Raw genomic sequence first — 16876 nt, forward strand, 5'->3', positions numbered from 1 at the left:
GAAAAAAGGTATCTGCTCTGTGTGGCATGGCCTCTCATCAAGGTCTCGTAAATGAGGGCTTTGAAAGGAGCAAATATCCCGGGTCTCATAAAGAGAGCCTGCAGATTTTGCCTTTAGTCTGTGTTTGTGTGTGTGTGTGTGTGTGTGTGTGTGTGTGTGACTATGTGTCCTTTGTTGCTCAAGGTCATAGTGAGTCGAGAGCATTGGGTGGTCTGAAAGTTCATATTCAGAGATGGATGAAAATGAGGCACTTGCAGTTTTACTAGCAAACAAATAAAACATCTTGAGGTCAAGTTATTTCCATATCAATCAGAGATATGTAGCACGGGCCACACACATTCAGTCACAAATCACATGGGTCTTTCTTATAAAAATTAATTCTGGTTTTACATGACACTACACAATTGTTTAAATGTTGAAAAGTTTTATTTGCATAGGACACTCGTTAACTGCAGATGTTTCAAGTACAAGTATGGAAGCCCAGTTTCCCTCCACTGAAGTTCATTCCACCAAAACTTTGACACTTCAGATTGCTCATAAAAAGAAAATGGAATCCATATGAATTAAGCATTTTAACCCAAGTTTTCTGAGGAGACACAATCACTTTATATGATTAACAGATGTCAAACATGCTTAATTGACACAAGAGACAAACCTCAGTGGTTCTCGCATGTCAACAAGCACTGTTGAGCTTCCGTTTATCATATTTGATGAGCTCTATGTATGTGTGTGCTGAATAAAATGCAAAATTACATCTGTTCATCATAAATTAAATTTGATTCATATGGATTACTTTTACAATGTCTTTGTAAACTTAAAGCTGCAGTCAGTATGTTTTGCCTCTTTGTCGCCATCTCTGTTTGAAATCCTGCAATTGCAGTTATTTGCGCAATTATCTTCATTACGTGGGTCGTGCACCAGCACGGCTCCAGCGTGGATGAATCTAGTGTTTTGAGGAGTATGTGTGGCTGTCAGTCACCGCACCGGTGTGGATACTCTACTTAGGAATCACAGATTCTAGCCTACGTCTTGGAATATATGACCCAAATAAGAATTTTCACCGGATATTGTCATCTGAACGAGTAAGTAACAAGCCTGCCACTTTTGTTCTGACCAACTGAGGAAAAAAGTATTACCGTATTGTCCCGAATATAAGACGATGTTTTTTTCTTGGAAATACATCTGAAAAAAAATCGTGCTACCAATGGTGATTAAATCTAACAATTAGTTAGCTCATATCAATTCAAATTGTGCAAATTATTATTATTGTTAAACTTTGTTCTCAAATTGTTAATGTTAACAACATCAACATTGCGTGACTAGTATGTAGTGTATTAGCGTGTAGATTAAAATTTCTGTATAGTCTGATCTCTAATTGTCATACCATTTGAATTTCATAGTGAGAAATTCTTTTAACCCAAAAAGCAAATTATTCTTCCTTCGAACTGGTTCTCTTTAAAATACAAATATTGTGTAATCCCAGGCTATCTCTAATCAGATGCACATTTAAAACTGGAATATAATTTAATTTCAGTCACGTGTGTTTCAATCTTTTCTGGATTACAATCCACCATCAAAATGATAAATTAAATTTTTCCAGCTGCGGTGAGAAAAGGCTATAAACGAACACGGATCATCACACACGATAGCCTACTAGTCGAGACAACTTTTTTATGTTTACAGATGTGACGTAATGACGCAGTAGCATGCTCAAATTTTTCCGCGTATTCCTACCAGTACCACTCTGGTTATGAACACTGGCTGGTTATGTACTTGCTCAAATATTGATTTCGGATCATTTGTAACCAAAAAAAAGTTATGGACTGCAGCTTTAAGTATCAAACTTCTGGTGGAATGGCTTTAAATGGAGGGACAGAAATCTTTCAGGTTTCATTAAAAATATCTTAATTTGTGTTAACATGGGAAATTAATTTGTGATGGTAATTTTTGCCAGAATTTTGATTTTTGGGTGAACTACCCCTAAGTAAAAAATAAAGGCTTGATTACTGCAATGCACTTTATGTTGGTCTCCCTGATAAGTCTATTAAGAAATTAGAGATTCTCCAACCTTGAATTGTTTTAAGAAATCTTTAAAGACTTATCTTTTTAAAGCTGCTTACTGTAACTGAGTATGTTTTATACTGTTTCTTTTTATTGTGTTGTTCATTGCTGTTTTTATGCTGCTATGCTGTTTTCATTGCTGTCTATTATGTTTGTTGTTGTAGCGCTATGGGTTAAGAAACCCATGCTTGTTGTTGTTACCCATGCTCGTTGTTGTAGCGCTTTGGGTTAAGAAAAGCGCATGATAAATAAAATGCATTATTATTATTAATATTATTATTAAAGTAATTGTGAAGTTTAAAATAAGAAATAAAACTGCAATTGTCAGAAATAAAGTCACAAATACTTTATTTTTCTTTGAGGCGAAAATAGGTTTCAAGACACTCCCTCAAGGAAAAAATAATCCCATATGAGATCTCTTTATTTTGCCATTCTTTTTATCCTAGACAACAACAAGATTAAAAAAGAGAGCAAATGGAAGTCAGACTTTCCCTTTAAATCTCACATGTGTCTAGTTTCATAAGAGATCTCAATAATGCCATGAACCGTTTACAGATTTGCCAGAATACTTAAGTATACAAATAAAAGTCAATGTGAACTTAAACATTTCTAATCAATTTCTTCCCAAATAGTTTTCTTTCAGAATTGTTTCTTAATTTCTTAAGAGCAACCTCTAAGATATTGACTGATATCTAAACTGTAAAAATGAGTTTTTGATTCAGATTATGGGAGTATGTTTTATAAAAAAAACTACTATTTCAGTCTTTCTACTTTAAAATTTCACTAATAATTCAATGTGTTACTGGCCATTTCTTTGTGATTATTTGTGAAATGTATTATCAATTTATTTGTATTTTTGTACTGCCTTGTAAATTAAAGCACTGCATATTGAAGATCCATCCATAACAGTTTTGAGAAAAGTGTAATGTGTCCTTTCACATATTGGTCTGAAATCCTCACCTGATTGCAGTGGAAGTGAGTGACTCTCACCCACTTCTTTTGTGTCACACACACAGGGCTCCTGAAAAACCCCTGCTCAGTAGCGCCGCCGTGTTTGCGGAGCCGGCCGGGCGACACTGGCAGTTCGCCCAATGGCTGCTCCGGCTTCATGGGTACATACCCACTACAACAGCGCAGGATATCCACAGGTATAAAACACACATTCACATGCACAAACACATCAGAGCACCTGTGCTTGCCACATAGACACATTCGATCAGTCTTTTAATTCAGAGGAAAGCCATCTGGTTTCTGTTGAACTGATTTTGCCCTACAGTGCTGGATCATCCACGCGTAACGTCAGCGATTCAACGCTGTAGGGCAAAATCAGTCTTCATTCCAAGTGTAGGATGTCTTGTCCTGTCATTCCCAAACAGAGCTCAAGATACAGTTTCACTCATGAGAAATAGTTTCTGGTTCAAACGTGTTACAACAAAGCCCATATAGAGAGCGTCTGCCCTGGCCCCTGCGTTAATGGACACGTTTCACTGGTCTTATTCCTGCATGTGATGTTTCAACATGATCTATTGTCATGCTGTAGGTCTCTTTGTTTTCAGTTGGTTTCCAGCTGTCGTACAGCAAGATTGTTTTTCCCCAGGTTTGATGATTCTTCAAAGTCAGTTGTCACTTTCAGAGATAATATGAGGTTAATTGGCAGCACTTTACAATACAGTCACATTAGTTAATGTTAACATTAACAATGAGTATTACATTTGTTACAGTATTTATTCATCTTTTGTTAACATTAGTTAATAAAAATACAACTTTTCATTGCCAGTTCGTGTCAGCTCAGGTCCATTAAAGGGTTAGTTCACCCAAAAATGAAAATTCTGTCATTAATTACTTACCCTAGTGTCGTTCCAAACCCGTAAGACCTTCGTTCATCTTCGGAACACAAATTAAGACATTTTTGATGAAATCCGAGGGCTTTCTGACCCTCCATAAACAGCAAGGGTCCTACCACGGTCAAGGCACAGAAAGGTAGTAAGGACATTGTTAAAATAGTCCATGTAACATCAGTGGTTCAACCGATATTTTTTACGAAGCTATGAGAATACTTTTTGTGCGCAAAGAAAACAAAAATAGTGACTTTATTCAACAAATCTTCTCCTCCGTGTCATCATTGGCGCAATTAATGAGAGTAGCATGACGCAGGAGGAGAAGAATTGTTGAATAAAGTTGTTATTTTTGTTTTCTTTGCGCACAAAAAGTACAAAAAAAGTACAAAAAGATTGTGGTAATACCATCACTGTATATGCAGGGTCAGAAAGCTCCTGGATCTTAATTGGTGTTCCAAAGATGAGCGAAGGTCTTACGGGTTTGGAATTAAGGTGAGTAATTATTGACAGAATTTTCATTTTTGGGTGAACTATCCCTTCAAATATTCTTAACAGATGCACGTTTTGAGTTTGCTGATGTAGTAGTAAATGTTAGTCCTGCAGTCACTAATTTTATTCCTTAAAACTCATCTTTGATAATCAAAATAGCATATTTAAACGATTTTCCCAGTGAAAATATTGTTTTCATGGCTTAAAATTGCTTGAATATGACTACATCAGTGGTCCTCAACCCGTGAATTTGTCACGAATTCAAATGCGGCCCACAATTTAAAAAAATTACTTTCAGTTTTACAATTCGTTTTAGTTTTTACATTAATTTAAAAATGTACTAAACAAGTATAAGCTATAATGTTTTTGTTATGTAAAATAATTTAGTTTTTTATATATTATTTTCAGACATGAGCAGACCTGTACTCACGTAATTAACGTTACGCATTTAACGAACACTTACAAGTGCGCACTTTGGCAGAATTCAATTCAAATAGTCATGTTTGAATATATGTTCGAATCAGAAACTGATTCCGAAGTAGAAGAGGAAAAGCAAATTATACAGGGTTGTCTGCAAGTCAATGCATTAGAATGCTAATGCATTTTATGTATCACTCTCTACAACGTCAGACACACAACAGTAATTGATATCATTATGACTATGTTATTAAACAGCTAATAATGTGTTGCTAATTTTACACAAACCATGTTACACACCCGCTCGCCATCTCGGACAGCTACCTCCTAGAAATCAATATCCTTAGGCGGAAACAGTTTGCTTATGATATGAAAAGCCACAAGCCATAAGTTGACGGGATTGGTTATGTATTTGTGACCGCAATGGTGTTGACTGATGAATTTGCATGTTTTGTTTTTAAGCATATTAAAAACACTGGATAGACATGTTAAAAATAACATTAAAAACTTATGACATAAAAAAATTAACATTAAGATTAATAAGCTATTTTTCTTTGTTAGTTCATTTGTAGTTCACTAATAATAACGAATGGAATTTTACTGTAAAGTGTTACTGGTTAATATGTAGAATATTAAAGAAAGCTAGTCTTCAGCGCGATCACTCAACGGCATGTTTAGGCGGGATTGTGTATCTCAGGCGTTTAACATGAGGACTTATGTAAATATTGTGGTTCAGAATGCATGAAATGTGTGGGTTGCATCAAAACGACCATCCTAGAAGTTCACAGCAGCTGTCCTTTCCACAGCTGGCTTAAATCTAAACAGGTTCCTGTAACTCCTAACGAGCAGCCGCATTTGAAGTGTGAGAGAATGCTATAATATGGCTCTTTCTCTCTGGTTTGTGCCCGCCATAATTACAGCCTTTTTTTGCAAGTTCAGAGAGAGCGAGCAGAACAAAGAACGGGATGCTGGGAAAAGTAGGCGAAGCTCCAGAAGCAAACATAGCTCAGCTTCTCTCCAGAACCTTTGTGATGTGGTGATGGCCCTAACTCGGAGGCTTCATATCACTAGCTTGCTGTAGAAAATAACTTTACTGGAAGGTGCAGGGAGAGCTGGGAACGAAGGCCGATATGTATTTCAGCTCCATACGGTTCACTTAAAACGCACTGACTGAGTCAGAAAGCACTAGTGAAGAGGCTACACAAAGCCAGCCTTGTGCTGTAGTTGTGCTTTGAGGAAAACAGACTGAGTGTGAGAGGGAGAAAGACAAGAGAGTGGAGGGATGGAAAAGATTATCCACTGGAATGTCTGGGCTGACCTCAAATGGAGCGGACGGGCCCGGCAGCCAATAAGATCATGCTGCTTAGTGCTTCGGCTAATTTCTTCCTGATGATCGAGGCAGTTGTCTCCATAAAGCAGACGGAGGTGCTGCACCGGGCTGAGCTAACATCACATGTGTAATGTGTTGGATGATTCAAGTGACAGATGCTTGTGAGGGAAAACTACACATTTTGCTGGCATTTGAGATTTACTTTAAAAAGTTGTAGTCGATGATGAGCTGAGCGGTACTCTCACTGACATGAAGCAGCGTTGATCATTTATAAGTGGGTGTTTCTTCAGCTATGGGCACTTTTTGTGCTTGGGAACTTTTAGGAAATTAAGTCTCTTGAAACACTTTTCACACTCACACTAGTTTTTTTCTTTCTTTCTTTCTTTTCAATTTGTCTACTCAAAATAATAAACATAGATCATAAGACAATTCATTTTTGCATTTTTCTTTTCTAAAAGTCATAATCATTTCCACCATACTGTTATTTCCAACATTATATCATGTCTTATATTATATATTATGTTTAATTACATTCTGTGATGTAGATGACAGTGGTAGAAATGACATTTGTATAACTTTTTTTTAATAAAATAGCTGGTTTCTTTGTCTTGCTAAGTGCAATTCATAGCTAGCATTTTATGTATGCTAAATTCACACAATTAAATAATAATTTCACAATTTTGGAATAATTTGACGAAAATTACAGCTTTTTGGAAATTATATGCAAAATAAATATTCTTCTGAACCATATTAACCTTAATCACATGTCTCAGATTTTATCTCAAGCAAGTTTTTTTTTTTTTAATCTCTTTAACAAGTACTCCAACTTTTGGTAAAAGTTTGATTTAATTTTTTTTTAAATAAAATAACCAGTCTATATACAGTATGTATATATACTGTATAGTTATTTAGGTTTTTATTAAGTTTAAATTTTTAGTTTTAGTTTATTTAGTTTTTCTTATGTTTAGTACTTCAAGATGAATAAATTAAAATAAAAATGTTGCCTTTATATTTCAAACAATGAAAAAGTTTTTTTTTAGATTTAGTTATTGATAATAACCTTGCATGAGGCACAGTCATAGTTTGCATTGAAATTATATGTTGTATGAAATTATATATTTTATTATGTTTATTTCATTCTCATTGTAGATTGTCATTGTTTAAAATATGTAATAATGTTTTCTATTTAACATTTGAAGGTGATTGAAAAACAAGGATAAAACAATAACATTCATAGAAAAAAAATTGAAAAATAGCAAAAATTAATTATGATAGTATATAAAAAATAAGACAACAAAAATCAGTTTGTTTCAAAAAATCATAAAAGTACAGCTAGTTAGAAGAAATACATGAATCTACTCAAAAGCAGCAGTTTCCATTTAGTGCAAATCTTAATGAGTCAGAATTATGGAATTAGATTTGATATCCAATCTAATTCCATAATTCTGACTTGTGGATATGGTGCACAAATGGCATTGAGAGGAGCGGCTAACGGCACAGAAGCTGGAGGGAAGCTATCAGTCCTGGAGCTGTATCAGCTTTAATCAGTTCCTGAGGTCTCACTGAGCTCTTTATCTCTCTGGCACAGTCACAATGAAATATTATCTCATTTCTGACATCCCACTGTTAAACTGCACCTATCAAATTTTTTTTTTAACTTCAGTCAAAAGCAAGAGATTGAGAAAATTAACATTATCGGCAATACAAATCACTCATCTGTATCAAAACAATATCGTTTTTCATTGTGAATTCTTGCTCTTTTTGCTTTGAGAATCTGGGAATAGTTTCTCTTGATCTTTTAACAAGAGCAATGTGACAAAGGCTTTTTTCAGAAGACTCTTTAGTGACTGAGGTTTATATTGGCCTTTCCACAGGACATTGATGGTCTGTGAGAATGAAATGAAATGCACATGCCTCCCCCCAAAACAGCTTGTTGGGCTCAGATTGGCAGACACACAGTATAAGCTCCAGTTCTCAGGGCACCAGGCCAGACATCCAGTCCCACCGGTGATTGTGCAATAGTGTGTGTGTGCGTTTGAAACCTAAAAGTGGGGCAGCCTGCAATCTTACTGCAGGGATACACTGAGAGAGAATGACAGGATATCTACTGTCCCGATTTAAAGCAGAAAAAGAATAAAGAGATCTGTAGAGATGATGGTCTATTGCCGGGCGTGGAGAGAGAAGCTTATAATCTACAGCACACTTCAAATCAGCAGACATGAATCTTTTATTTGTTGCTGATGGAAGTCATTCGTTATACTCAAACATTAGGCTGTATGTGTTTTTTTTATTCTTCATTTGTTCTTCTGTTTATTGGTTAATTTGATATAATGCAAGCATTGAGAGTTAATTCAATTTCAGTCTTTTAGAGATAAAATGTTATTGTAAATGTAGTGTACAATGTAAATTTTTATTTAAATAATTTTGCACACATTGTTATTTTAGTATCATTCATATAATATTTTAGATTACATTTTTATATTTTATGTTTTCATTTTACTTTTAGTTAAAGTTTTATTAATTTTGTTGTCATTTTTCCATCATTGTTTTTTTAATATGTCTATATAGTTTTTATTAGTTTTTAATTTTTAGTTTCTTAAGTTTTACACTTAAATTAACAAAAAAAAAAAATTCTGAGAGTGTAGTTATTTACACACACACACACACACACACTTATTATATACACACTTTATTTTATTAATTTTAGTGCTGGGCAAAAATTAATCGCATCCAAAATAAAAGTTTTTGTGTACATACCGTATTGTCCCGAATATAAGACGATGTTTTTTTCTTGGAAATACATCTGAAAAAACACGGTCGTCTTATATTCAGGGTCTAGACTTTGACATGTCAATAATACACCCAAAACACTAGGTGGCGCCAAATACGCATAAAACGAGTGTGCCATGAAATACGTAATGTAATGCGTGTTGTAAAGATCGCGAATAAAAACAAAAGAAAAAGAAAACCTTACAGCTGCATGAATCCTGACTGTCACGTTAGCATGATGAGAAAAATATGTTATGCTTATATATTAAATATATTTATATATAATATAAATTATATGAATATAAATATATACATGTAAATACATGTAAATATTTTCTAAATATATACTGTATGTGTGTGTTTTTAAATATACACAATAAATATACACAGTACACACACATATATTATGTACACAAAAACTTTTATTTCGGATGCGGTTAATCGCGATTAATAGTTGCCCAGCACTAATTAATTAAATTTATTTTACATTTTAATTAAATTATTTTATTTTAATTTAAATACATTAATCATGATTGAACATTTTAATAGTATTTTTTTATCTAATCTAATCTAGTAATTTTATTTAACAAAGCAAAATTTAAATATTCCCAAATATCCATTCTGGTACACGTACCCCAGTTTATTAATGATCGGTTTAGTCTTATAAAAATCTTCAAACAGTCAAACCAGACCATATTTAAAATCAGTCATTCATGAATCAATCATTAAAGCATTGAGTTCAGAGCATGTAAGGTCTGTGATCTATTCAGACACGTTGCCACTGTATGTTCACCGTGTCATTTCGACTAATACAGTGCTCTCTCACTGGCCCCTGGACTCCTGCGAGCAGTTCTCTCCATACCAGCAGTTCATATCTGTCCATCTCTGTGCAAACACGTGTAGCCGAGTGTGTCCGATAGCGCTGGCTCAATCTCACAGGTGGCTTATAGAGAGCGAGCTTTCTCCCTGCACTACAGAGACGCTTATCTGATTGTCTCATTCACTCTAGTCTTGTAGTGGAAACTGATAACATTTTAGTTTCAGGGACCAGCTTCCCATGCCCTGAAATCACACAGACATTGGAGCTATTCTGTGCCTGTAACCTGTGCATTAGCATGGTTAGCATGAAGCCTGCGTTTCTGCAAATAATATAAAGAAAATGTTTTGTTTAACATGCCAACACCATGAGGACAGCAGATGCTTGGCCTGATATGTGACACAGTCAGCAAGAGCTTTAAACAGGTGCATCACCTTGGGCTCTGCTGCTTATATTAGCTCAACTAAAACAATCTGCTCCGACTTCAAAAATGTGCGGCAGCTTCCTGGATCAACATCCTTGGTGGTACCAGGACAGTAATTCTTTCAACCAATCAGATTTCAGGACTTGGGCAGAGTCATGAACACAGTTCCCACACAGTTTGTGCTATGGACATTTCTGATGAAATCCAAGAGCTTTCTGACCCTCCATAGACAGCAAGGGTACTACCATGCTCAAGGCCCAGAAAGGTAGTAAGGACATTGTTAAAATAATCCATGTGACATCAATGGTTCAACTGTAATTTTATGAAGCTACGAGAATACTTTTTTGTGTGCAAAAAATAAAATAAAAACACATTTCCTTGATAATTTGAATGGATAGTTCACCCAAAAATGAAAATTCTGTCATTATTTACCCACCATCCTCATTCCAAACCTGTATGACTTTACCTCCTCTGATAAAGATACTTTAAAGGTTATTGGGAACCAAACAGTTATGGTGGCCATTGACTTCCACTATATGGAAAAAAAACCCCACTAAGATATTTATCAAAATATCTTATTTCATGTTTGACAGAAGAATAAAATTTATACAGTCTTGGAATGACATGAGGGTGAGTAAATAATGACAGAATTTTAATTTTTGGGTGAACTATCACTTTAAGTCATTGAAAAGAATGTATGTGAAGTTTTACTTAAACCAGTAGATATTTTAATATTTACTAGCATGTACTTTTAAAAACAACAAACAAACAAAAAAAAGAATGACATGGGATACTTTTAAGATTTTTTATTTCTTTTTGTAAAGACTCCTTGTAAAACTTTTTATGTCTACAGGTTTTGTAGATATCAAAAAAGTCCAAGTGAAGTCTCAAGTCAATTGCTTATGAGTCTAATTCAAGTCTACAATGAATTTTTGGACTCCCAGACATAAGTCACCATCTCTGCCAACAAAAGTTGTAAAATCTTGGGAATCACCGTGGGAACTTGGCATCTTTTGAGATGTTGATTGCTATTATTCATTCACATATGAAATTTCTCAGTGAAACTAAATCAGATGAAAGCAGTAAGATTTATATCAAGCATCCAGTTGAACTTGTTCACAAAACATTTTTAGGCTGACCACTTTGTCATATACGTGATGTACTGCCTCTGTCTGTCAGTTCTAGGTAAAAGCTTGTTTAAAATGAATTCTCTCTGGAACTGAGATTGAAACATTATGGCGGTCGTTTCAAATGAAACCCAGAGGGGGAAAGAGGATCATGAATATTTCAGATATCTCAGTGGCTGCTTGTGGTTTATACCACCGGACAAAAAATGCAAATGCTGATGCATTGAGATCATCAGATCATTTTTCCTTTTCTTCTCTAAACAGGAGGAGAAGTGTTGTAAATCGTGGGTCCTGTTGATCTGTTTTTAATTTCAGAGCAAGTCATCACATTTTTGGCATTCGTCATGAAATAATTTGCCCGAAGAATGAATTCAAAAGATTTTGTGTCTCAACTGGGATTAAACCTGTAGAGGAAATCCTGGATGTTCAGTTTCAAAATATTTATCCTGTCTTTGTTCAAGGTTTTCATTAAAAGTGACAGCCAGAGATGAATCATATAGATTAGTTACTATGCTTTCTGTTATTCACCACCATGAGCAACTGCATATTTCCTTTAGTGCTGATTATCTGGTGATTTTGAAACGGTCGGATGAATCTTTAGTCCAGACTTGTACAGTATGTCACCAAATTGGCAGTGTAATTGATTCTCAGTGGATTGGATAGTCTGGTAATTTGTCTGCAGCGTATGTATATGTGTGTGCGTATGAATATATGAAAGCGTGTGTGAGTGTATATGTGTGTGGGAGTGAGAAATGGTGTGAATGAGCATGTAATTAGTATTACTGTATGTCGACTGAATGTCCTTCCTGGACCTGATGGCCACACGCACTGTGTTTGAGTAGATCTGTGAAGGAAGACGAAACAGAGAGGAGAAATAAGGTGCTCAGGAAGCGTCAGACTAAACACATTAGCGAGGGTTTGATTTAAACACTCTGTGCTGATTGAATGTGAAGCCACGAAACCACTCTCTTCCTCTATATTCAAATGACTCTGCAGCACTGCCAAGCACAGAGTGAATTGAAAACAGACTCATCTGGGTTGTTTGACTGATTCACCACGCTTTTAGCTCAAGTGTCTTGTTTTGTACCTGTTTAAAGAGATCAGTTCGTAATCATCTTTGGAGTTACAGAGTGTTGACCTCATCAACAATACTAAGTCAATAATTACTCATCACCATGTTTTTTTATTAATAGGTCTCATATGTAGGAATATGGATTTAAACAATCCCATAACCCTTAGTATTACATTGGCAGATGACGAGCCAACATATGAATAAATCCCATATGGGCTTGCATCTAAGAAGGCACCAAGATGTCATAGAGGCATGGTCTTTTTTGTGGAGATTTGGCAACCACCTAGCAATGCTCCAGAACAACCATCCATAACTGCACAGCAGCACATTAAAAAACACTCAATATGCCTTAGCAACAACCTGGAAATAACCAACTTCATTGCAGTGGTGAGTACACACACACACACAAAAAAAAACACAAAACATAACATTTTCTTAAGGAAATATCAAGAAATAAATAATGCTAAAATAACGTAAAATGAAATAGGCAAGGTTTTTATATCGTACATAAATAATAGAGTGGTAATTCAAAGTGTTTTACATAAAACTGATTTAAATAGTAATAAATATAAAATAATAAGAATATGAAGAAAATAATAAATAATAAAAGATTCATATGAAATAAAAATAACAGTGAAGTCAGTAAATACACAACTAACTGTGTTTTTAATCTGGATTTGTAGAATAAAATAAAATAAAATAAAAACAAATTAGAAGGTTAAAAAATGCTCACTCTTTCTGTGCTTCAAATTCAGTAGCATTGTGAGTTCTGATCTTATATACATGTGTGTCCATGCGGTTCAGCAGTGTGTTGTGTTGTGATGAAGTCAACGCTCTGCTCTGCCTTCACATCATCCCTCATCCTCTGACTAATCAGGCCTGTGCTTCGCTTCTCGCTGCCTCATTAGTGAACTGTAACAATGTTTTGCTCAAATACATTTAGCTTAGGCTGGCGGTATATCCTTATCCCCTAGTCTGTTTATCTCCCACCCTTGATTTACATTTCAGTGAGTAGGTGTTTGTGGTGATTGAGTAAACATTTTGTGTGGCAGTATTTATACAGCGGTCGAGTCAAGATTGTTGTGTTTACGTTATAAGACCAGATCATTTTCTTAATTGACACAGAGAGTCTACTGCTTGTCTATATTAAAATAAAACAGAGCCTAAACTCAGGGTTGAGATAGTAATGGCGAGATTGTGTATTCCATGGGTTTAGCTTTGAAACTGGACATATATTTGTGTGTGAGTTTTTCAGAAAATTATTAGAGTGTGTTTTACAAGAAAACACTATTTCAGTCTTTCAAATATTCATGTTTAATTCAATTTGTTACTTGCCATTTCTTTCGTTATTTGTTGCATTTAATAGCAGTTTCTGAGTGAAAATCATTTCAAAGTAAATCCTAGACCAAATTTTGTAGACCAATTTTTATGTCATACTTATGCTGCAGTTCTCAGTGGAAGAATCTGAGCTGTAAATCTTGCTGTCAGCATGTGGTCATCTTAGGGAGAAAACCACAATTTTCTGTTCCTCAGAATAGCACCGATTCTCATTCAGAATTAGTTTTGTGGTGTGTGTGTGTGGGGGGGGATACACTTTGAGCCGTCTAATGATCTTCCTACACACCTTGTTTATGATCTGAAATGTTCTTCCAGTGCTCTGGGAATATGTGTATAGGTGTGTGTTGATGTTCATAGTCTATGTGAATGTACTCTGCATGCCTGTATGTACCTGTGCCCACAAGTTGTGTAACGCTGTAGGCTGTTATATGTTGTGTTCATGTGTGTGGTGTGTCATCAGAGACACATATTGTCGGTCGTCATTTGTTGCAGACTCGTACTCTGTCAGGTAGATGGGGTGGGAAACTAGATCAAAACCCATTTGAACTGTGAGGGCTCTCAGCCAGATCTTTGAAAGGAAACATGAGTGTGCGTGAGGTTTCCCCTCAGTTTTTTTGTACTGTTCAACATGCCCATTCACCACTTTTGAGTCTTCTCATGGACAAATGCTGCTGACAGTCTGCAGGGCTGGTTTGGGTTGGCGGAAAGAATTCCTGGCGTAAATCCAATCTGACAAATCTTAAACTTACTGTAGCTTCTCAGATCCTTCAGTGGTTTGGTTTCACATTGTTATGTGCATCATTAAAGGGATAGTTCAGCCAAAATTCATCATTTACTCACTTTCATGTGTTCCTAAACTGTATGACTTTATTTCTTAAGTGAAACAGAAAAAAAGATATATCTTAGTGTGTTTTTTTTCAGTGGTGACTGTTTGGCTACCAACATTTAAAAAAAAAAATAGCTTCTTTTGTGTAGAAAAGAAGGAGGTTTGGAATGACATGAGGAACGTAAATGATGACAGAAATATCATTTTTAAGTATAAATCTTTTCTAGGAGGATTTTTATATCATGGTAACAGAATCAGGCCTTTTGATAATCCAGTGAATTAAATATTTTGCAGATTAAAGGTTCTTATTTTCCCCTTTTATTTAGAACTTGGTGAATGCAGACCAAAAGATAAGATTATTCAAAACAACTGAAGTTTGTCATAAATGCAAAAACAGCATCATTATTTTACATTTGAGTGGAAAGCAAGAAGCGAAACAGTCAAACTAATATTATAAAACATTGTACTGACTCTAAAATTCAATATACATGCACATGTTTACACATTCTTGAATTCTGTATTAATACAGCAAGTTTTGTCTTATCTGGGACATACCCCACTCTGTTTTTTCTCTCTCGCATTTTTACATCTTCACCATTCTAACTTGTTAATAACTACAAGATGATAACAGCACACATATATTTACCCTAGTATTTATAGAAAAATGTATTAATGTCTGTACCTGTAGGTGTATATAGGTAATGTACATCATATAGCATCATATAGCCCAGCACTAGTCAGTCCTATATTGATATTCTATCAAATTAAACTCATTGTAAACTTGTTTTAAGGTAACAGCAGTACACAGTAGTTTCCATTTCAACTTTTCTCTGGACTTGTTAGGACACGTGATATAAAAGAACCTAGCTGATTTCAATAGAATAACGTGATTGTGTTCATGCTTTTTCAATAGACACAAATAAAAATCATATTACAGACTTTCTTTTTCCAGAGAGTGACTAATGGCCTTCAGAAAGTTTCACAATAGACAGAGTTAGAAAATAAGCTGGTGTGAGGATTATGTTTCAATATGAGATTTGCTATGGCACTTGAACATTGACCTTTTCCTGAGATGTGCTGCTGCATGTATAGAAAGATTGATATTGTTTTCATTTCACTCAAGGTCTTGTAGCTGTGGGGGGAAAACAAGGATGAGTAATTAAGCCCTCTGTGTGTTCTCAGCTTGTGTTTACTGTCTCTGTAAAGAGAAGGCAAGTTGTGGCTGAAGTTCACTGTCTTATCAGAGCAAACAGTGTCAACAAAACAACTGACTGTACTGTATATAAGTGCATATGGAAGAGCAAACACACACACACACACAAACAGATGTACAAAGAGCATAAAGAGTGTGTAAGAGTCCTCACACATGATTAACATGATTATACATCATACTTAAATACATGATAATTAATGTTTTTGGGGAAAACGTCTCTTATGCTCACTATGACTACATTTATTTGATCATAAATACAGTAAAAACAGCAATATTGTGAAATATTTTTACAATTTTAAATAACTGTTTTCTAATGTCTTCAGTTCACTGTTTTACTATTGTCTTCAGTGTCACATGGTCCTTTAAAAATCATGCTAATATTCTGTGGATAAGGAAACATTTATTATTATTATCAGTGTTGAAAACAGTTGTGCTGCTTAATATTTTTGTGAAAACATTGAAACATTGACATTGAGACTGATAAAAAGTTCAAAAGACCAATTTATTTGAAATAGATTTTTTTTGTAATAAAATAAGTTTTTTACTCATTTCATTATTTCCATGACATCCACTTGTCTTGTCCTACATTGAAAATAACTGTAATATAATTCATTTATTATCTATTTATTTGTATTATGTTCAGTATTCATTATTTTATAATATAGTTTAATATAATGTAACTATTAGAGCCCGACCGATATGGGTTTTTTGGGGGCCGATACCGATATTAGGGCATAAAAAAGAACGATACCGATATATCGGCTGATATTCTTTTTGTGTAGGCTATATTATAGTACAGTATAGTCAAAAGTTTGGACACACTTCCCATTCGTGTGTCCAAACTTTTGACTGGTACTGTATATAGAATACAGTATATAGCCTACATAAACAGAATATATATACATAAACACATTTTTTGCAATGATAACTCAAATGTGGTGATCAAACACTTATAAAAATGTGACAAACATAGGCCTATGTAGTAGAGGCAGGGTATTTAACAATTTAACAATAAACTTTATTATTCAAAATGAGTCTGACATCAGTGCACTTAACAGTAAACTTCACTTCACTTATTATAAATAACTTAAATAACACAAAACAAAATATATATATATATAACTTGAATTAAGAAAACCAAAAGCATAGAAATAA

At 34.7% G+C, this 16876-nt stretch overlaps 1 protein-coding gene across 3 annotated transcripts in view; it reads left to right on the forward strand.

The window, feature by feature from the left end:
* LOC107740802 (retinoic acid receptor RXR-alpha-B-like) overlaps positions 1-16876 on the forward strand; it is a 66094-nt gene that overhangs the window by 20081 nt on the left and 29137 nt on the right. For all 3 annotated transcript variants that reach the window (XM_016553303.1, XM_016553304.1, XM_016553305.1), the window contains exon 2: positions 3078-3209. In XM_016553303.1, coding sequence (XP_016408789.1) covers positions 3078-3209 — 132 coding nt within the window. The remainder of the gene's footprint in view (positions 1-3077; positions 3210-16876) is intronic.

Source organism: Sinocyclocheilus rhinocerous, unplaced genomic scaffold (genome assembly GCF_001515625.1).
Source record: "Sinocyclocheilus rhinocerous isolate Xijiao unplaced genomic scaffold, SAMN03320098_v1.1 scaffold2330, whole genome shotgun sequence".
Taxonomy (NCBI): domain Eukaryota; kingdom Metazoa; phylum Chordata; class Actinopteri; order Cypriniformes; family Cyprinidae; genus Sinocyclocheilus; species Sinocyclocheilus rhinocerous.